Source organism: Vigna angularis, chromosome 5 (assembly GCF_016808095.1).
Source record: "Vigna angularis cultivar LongXiaoDou No.4 chromosome 5, ASM1680809v1, whole genome shotgun sequence".
In the NCBI taxonomy this organism is placed as follows: Eukaryota; Viridiplantae; Streptophyta; class Magnoliopsida; order Fabales; family Fabaceae; genus Vigna; species Vigna angularis.
This window is the reverse complement of record NC_068974.1, coordinates 9,897,333-9,902,987: the sequence shown is the minus strand read 5'-3', so window position 1 is coordinate 9,902,987 and position 5,655 is coordinate 9,897,333. Positions and strand designations below refer to the sequence as shown.

General features: G+C 31.8%; 1 protein-coding gene across 1 annotated transcript; it reads left to right on the top strand.

Annotated features, from left to right (window-relative positions):
- The first annotated feature begins 390 nt into the window (after nt 1-390).
- Nucleotides 391-5,295, top strand: LOC108321757 (AP2-like ethylene-responsive transcription factor At1g79700). The gene is made up of 7 exons (XM_052877360.1): nt 391-899; nt 995-1,077; nt 1,269-1,277; nt 1,505-1,593; nt 2,060-2,184; nt 2,352-2,428; nt 4,569-5,295. Exons 1-7 carry the CDS (start codon nt 733-735, stop codon nt 5,207-5,209), a joined length of 1,191 nt encoding a protein of 396 aa, XP_052733320.1. The 5' UTR covers nt 391-732; the 3' UTR covers nt 5,210-5,295.
- The last annotated feature ends 360 nt before the right edge of the window (nt 5,296-5,655 follow it).

The following is a 5,655-nucleotide window of genomic DNA, read 5'->3' as shown; positions in this document are numbered from 1 at the left end:
CTGATTAAGGTACATTCTCTCATATCTCACATGTTTGTGCCAACAACTAATATTACAGACACACAAAAAAGAAAAAACACAGTCTAAAATCACAGTATCTGACGTGGACTCTTGACACTACCCAATTAAGCCAGGTAAAGTTCTCTTCTTTTTCATCTTTTTTCATTATTTTAATGACTGAGAACCAATTTAAAAATGGTTAAAAAATAAGGTTGAGATTCCTAAACAAAAGAAAGCCAGCTTAGTATACATAATCCCATTGGTAGCATGGCTGCACCACCCTGCCAAGTGTTCCTCAAGTTCAAGTCACATAATTAGCCATGGTTAATTCATCAAGTTAAATTCCAACCCAAGGTTAAACCAACCATCATCACTTCCTTTTCTCTTCTTCCATTACTTTCACTTCCTTTTTCCCACTTCCACCCTTCTTATTTAAATTGCAGATTCAATTGTCTATATAACTATTTTCCCCTTCTTTTTATACATCCAAATTTCTTCCTTTTTTTCCTTCTTTCTCTCTATTTTGGTGAACCACTTTAGGTAATCAGATTGCTCCCACAACTGCACATATAAATATGCCATCATAGAACATCATAGAAAGGGAAAAAGAGAGAAACTTGGCAAGGCAAGACCTTTAAAAATCCATTTTTTATCTCCATTCACACACCCCATTTGAGTTTTTCTTCCATTTTTGTTCTTTTGGGGCAAAAGGGTGTTCAGATTGAGGCACCAATGAAGAGGTCTCCATCATCTTCTTGTTCATCATCTTCTGAAACTCCCATTGCTGAGCAAGGAAAAAGAAGACCTAATTATCCAAGGAGGAACAACTTGAAGTCACAGAAATGCAAGCAGAATCAAACCACTTGCAGAAGAAGTTCTATCTATAGAGGAGTTACAAGGTTCATGAATTTCACTTTTCAATTGTAAATTTTGAATTCTCCTCAGTGATTCTTCATCTGCATTTGCATGTCTCTCATTTCTCTTTGATCATCAGACATAGGTGGACAGGTAGGTTTGAAGCTCACCTATGGGATAAAACCTCTTGGAACAACATTCAAAGCAAGAAGGGTAAACAAGGTAATTGCTTTTCTCTCTTCAATTATCCAATTAACAAGAGAGAAAATCAAGGAGATCTAATCTAAGTTATCACCTTTTCTTTATGTTTTCTTAATTAATATTATTATTACTGTTATTATCAGTTTCTGACCTTGTTTTGTTTCTGCTAATCTCTCTGATTGCAACGTTCACACACTTTTGGGGCTGTTTAGTTTATTTGGGTAAGTCATTTTCTCATGCACTTGGATCTCACAAAATCCTAGTCAACTTTTTCATTTTTTTTTTCTGAATTCTTAATTATTAATTGAACTGCAGTATTTCTTTTTCTGGATTGTTATTGTTTTTTTAATGTCAAGAAAGATTCTGATCATGATGCTGTTGTTTGGACCCAATTCTCTGCTTTTTTTAATTTTATGTTTTAATATTTTTCTTTTCTTTTTTTCTGCAGGAGCATACGATACTGAAGAAGCTGCAGCCCGTACCTATGATCTTGCAGCCCTGAAGTACTGGGGAAAAGATGCAGTTTTGAATTTTCCGGTATATCAATTTTTTTCAATTTATCCCACAGATAAAAATGTCATCTTTTTAAAGTTTAGAATATGGTGTAAAATTCTCTTCTCTAAAGTATATTAAATATATAATTTTTTAAATTATAAAAAGTTGTATTTCATCTTTATAATGTATTATATAATAGTTAATCTTTATTCTTTATAAAAATAAAGTAAATAATTTTTTTGACAAATAATATATTACTGTTCCATAATAAATTAATTATAATATAAAAAATATTTCAGATGTTGTTCATTAGAATCAATGTTTTATATTAATTTTATAAAACATTGGGACTGAATTTTTTAGAATTTAATTTAGGGGAAAAATATATTTTTTATAATAGTTTAGAAGAAATATTTAACCTAAAAAAAATATAATCATATGATTAAAAAGTTTATTTTTTTGTGTAATGTAAAAAATTGTGACAATATAGTGTTTTTGTTTTGTTCAGATAGGAAATTACACAAAGGATCTTGAGGAAATTGACAAAGTTTCAAAAGAAGAATATTTAGCTTCTTTGCGGCGCCAAAGCAGTGGTTTTTCTAGAGGCATATCTAAGTATCGTGGGGTTGCTAGGTTAGTTGAATTGTGATTAAAATCATTTCTTTTTTTACTTTTTTTTTTCACTGTATTTTACAATTGTAATTGTAATTTTCCTAATAAATTAAAGGTAAAATTAAATTTCTTTTTTCTGTAAATATTGTTATTCTGATATTAATATATTTATATTTATATTTGCACAGGCATCATCATAATGGGCGTTGGGAAGCGCGCATAGGAAGAGTGTGTGGAAACAAGTACCTTTACTTGGGAACATATAGTAAGTAGTCACATTTATTTTCTATTTTTCAATCATTAAATTTTACTGTATATTTTTTTTTTTGTGAAATTCCAAAGCTAAATAAAAATACAGATAATTTCACATGTGGCAATTGATAAAGTGGGAGAAAGTACACTTTGTAGACCCCAAAGCTATGAATACTCATATATTGGTTACAATTTAGAAACTTGCTATTTTTCGTCTTCTTTCTTATCCATATGTTGCACAAAAATAAGTCAAACTTTCAATCAGATTTATACCTTTTTTTTTATTTAAAGATAACATCCACAAAATACTAATAATTGAATGATAAAAGTTAGAGTTAAACACTATTTGTATTCAGCTGAAGAAAATATGTGTAAAAATAGAAGAGACACAGAAAATTTACAAAATTTTAGTTTTCTTTCTTTTAATTTTCAATTCAAATTTCAAAATCTTCTCTTTATACTCAACCTCCCTCTAGTTAAACAAAATAGTATTTGGATATAATCTTCTTCAAAATCACATTTTTACGCTATATAAGACAAAAATTCTCTCACAAATTTCAAGCACATGTCACGGCTGATTAAAAAATTTCCTATTCTCTTTGTCTGACTCTATTTATTTTTGTAATTGAAAAATAATTTTGACAAAAAAAAATTGTTCAAGAAATAAAACACAAGTAAAAGAAAAAAAAAAACTCAAGAATTGTTTTAGCTTCATTTTTATTCCGAAAGAATAGTTTTTAAAGAATTTTTTTTGTTGAGTTGAAGAGAAGGGGTGTTTGACATAAAATCTCTTGTTGTGTGTATGACATGTAAAAGAGCATGGTATTTTATAATGAAAGGTGAAAATAAAAGAATAAATAAATGTTTCCTTAATTTTTAAGAAAATATTTGACAAGTACAGGTTGTAAACCTGCAGTTCTCATAATTAATGACAGTGAAAAAAAAAAAGAGAAAAGGTTGAGTTCTAGGATGCATCATGTGTGTGAGTTGTTCTCATTGCTTGAACTGTAGCTGCAGTAGTGTTGTCCAGTAGTTGCAGTATGCATCAATTTCTGGTCTGACATTACAATATGTGGCTGTGGATCACATAAAAATAGCAGCATAGGAAAGTTACAGCTGCAAACACTCACCAACATGGCACGTGCATTACCCCCTCTTCCTTTCTTCATGGGTCCACTTTATTCAAAGTCACCACCACACCCTTCTCTGTGGGATTATCATAACCATAATTCAGTTGCAATTTTATATTATACTAGTTAACTTTTTAACTTTTATTCATGGTAAAATTTTAATTCTTCTGCTAATTTTTTATCATGTCAAAAATTTTACAGAGATCAAATTCATAAAATGACAAGTGTAAGCAAGTAAAAACATTATGCCATTTCTTCTATTGAAATATTTTGTTCTAATTAAGAAGTTTTTGAAAGTTTAAGCAATGTGATTTGTGATAATTAGGTGAGTTTGAAGAGAATTTAGTTGGCCAAGTTGAATCTAACATTTGACAATAGAACCCTAAACCTCATAGACAAGCATGTTGGAGGGTACAGCATATGCTTGACTTTGTACTTTGTTCATATGCAGTGTCCACAATCTCTTGCCAGCATGTCGGTCAAAAGTATGAATTTAAAAATTGTCAATCTTGAGGGCAGAATAAAATAAAAGGCTTGTTTGAATAGTTATATAGATAGCTGAAAAGATATGCTAAGAATTAAAAAGAGAAGTAGATCAGGAAGCAGGACACAAACACCCCCCAAATTCAGTAAGCACGTGAACACTAATCCTGTCCTCATACTTCAAAAGCTTTTAACTTTGTGAGATTCTATGTATGTCATAAAGTTGTCTTTTTTTCAAACCTTATTCTTTCTTAATTAAATAATCACCAACTACTTTTAGTTAACACTGCTGTGTTTCTTAACAATTTTGATTGTCTTTTAATCCAGTGATCAGATTCTGAATCTGATAATGTCATCAAATAAACTCTCTACAATTATCACTTCAAATGTGTTAAGATAACATCATAAGATCATATGAATTTTGTCTTTAAAACATCATATGATCATATATTTTCCCTGTGTAAGAATCATTTCTTCTGTTTTAAGTGCTAATCATTTAGGGGTATTTTTTTTTTCTTTTGCTTGATTTGAACTGCAAAGAAACTCAAGAGGAGGCAGCTGTGGCATATGACTTAGCAGCAATAGAGTACAGAGGACTGAATGCAGTGACCAATTTTGACATAAGCAACTACATTGACAAAAGGAAAAAGGACCAAACTCAAGAAACAGTAGCACAAAGAGAAACAGTTCCCAACTCCTCAGACTCAGAAGAAGCAGAAGTAGAACAACAACAGAACACAACTACGCCAACCCCTTCTGAGAATCTGCACATGGCAGCAGTGCAGCACAACCAAGTTCCACACACACCCCTTAGGGAAGAGTCATCATCACTGGTCACTATTATGGATCATGTGCTTGAACAGGATCTGCCATGGAGCTTCATGTACACTGGGGTGTCTGAGTTTCAAGATCAAGACTTTGCTTTCAGCAAAGCTGAGGATTTAGTAGCCATGTTTGGAGGTGGTTCAGGGTTTGAGGAAGACATTGATTTTCTGTTGAGCACAGAGCCTTGTTGTGAGACTGGGAGTGATGTCAATATGAGAGCAGTTTTTGATAGCATTGAATGTGGTGAGGGTGGTGGAAACATGGTGCATGGGGATAACAAGCAGAAGGAGATACTATCTTTTGCATCTTCTTCTCCATCATCTACAACAACTTCAGTTTCTTGTAACTATGCTTAGATTATTGGGTTTGTTATGTATGTTGTTGGGATTTGTTGTGATAGGTGGTGGATGGGTGTGAACAATAGATGACTTGTGAAAGTGTTCATTGGTTTTAGGATTTACTTTCTTCAAACACTCTCTTTTCATTTTAGAATGGATTTTAGTTTAAAGGAGCAAAAACCAAAAATCTGATTTGGAGGGTGGGGGGAGTAGATGGAGAGGGGAAATTAAACTAATCCTCATCTTAGGAGAAAATGCAGTATATGTTAAGATCAAAACCTTTTTAGCATTTGGGGTGCAAAATGCAAAGCAAAGTTTCCTTTGTTTAAATAATCTGGCTTTCTTTTCCTTTTCCTTCTTATTTTATTGTGGCATAATAGTTGGTGTTGAGATCTGAAATCTGATCTCTGGTTGGCTTTGTTCTACATGTCGCCTAACCCTAGTATGCATTAAAATATTTGTCT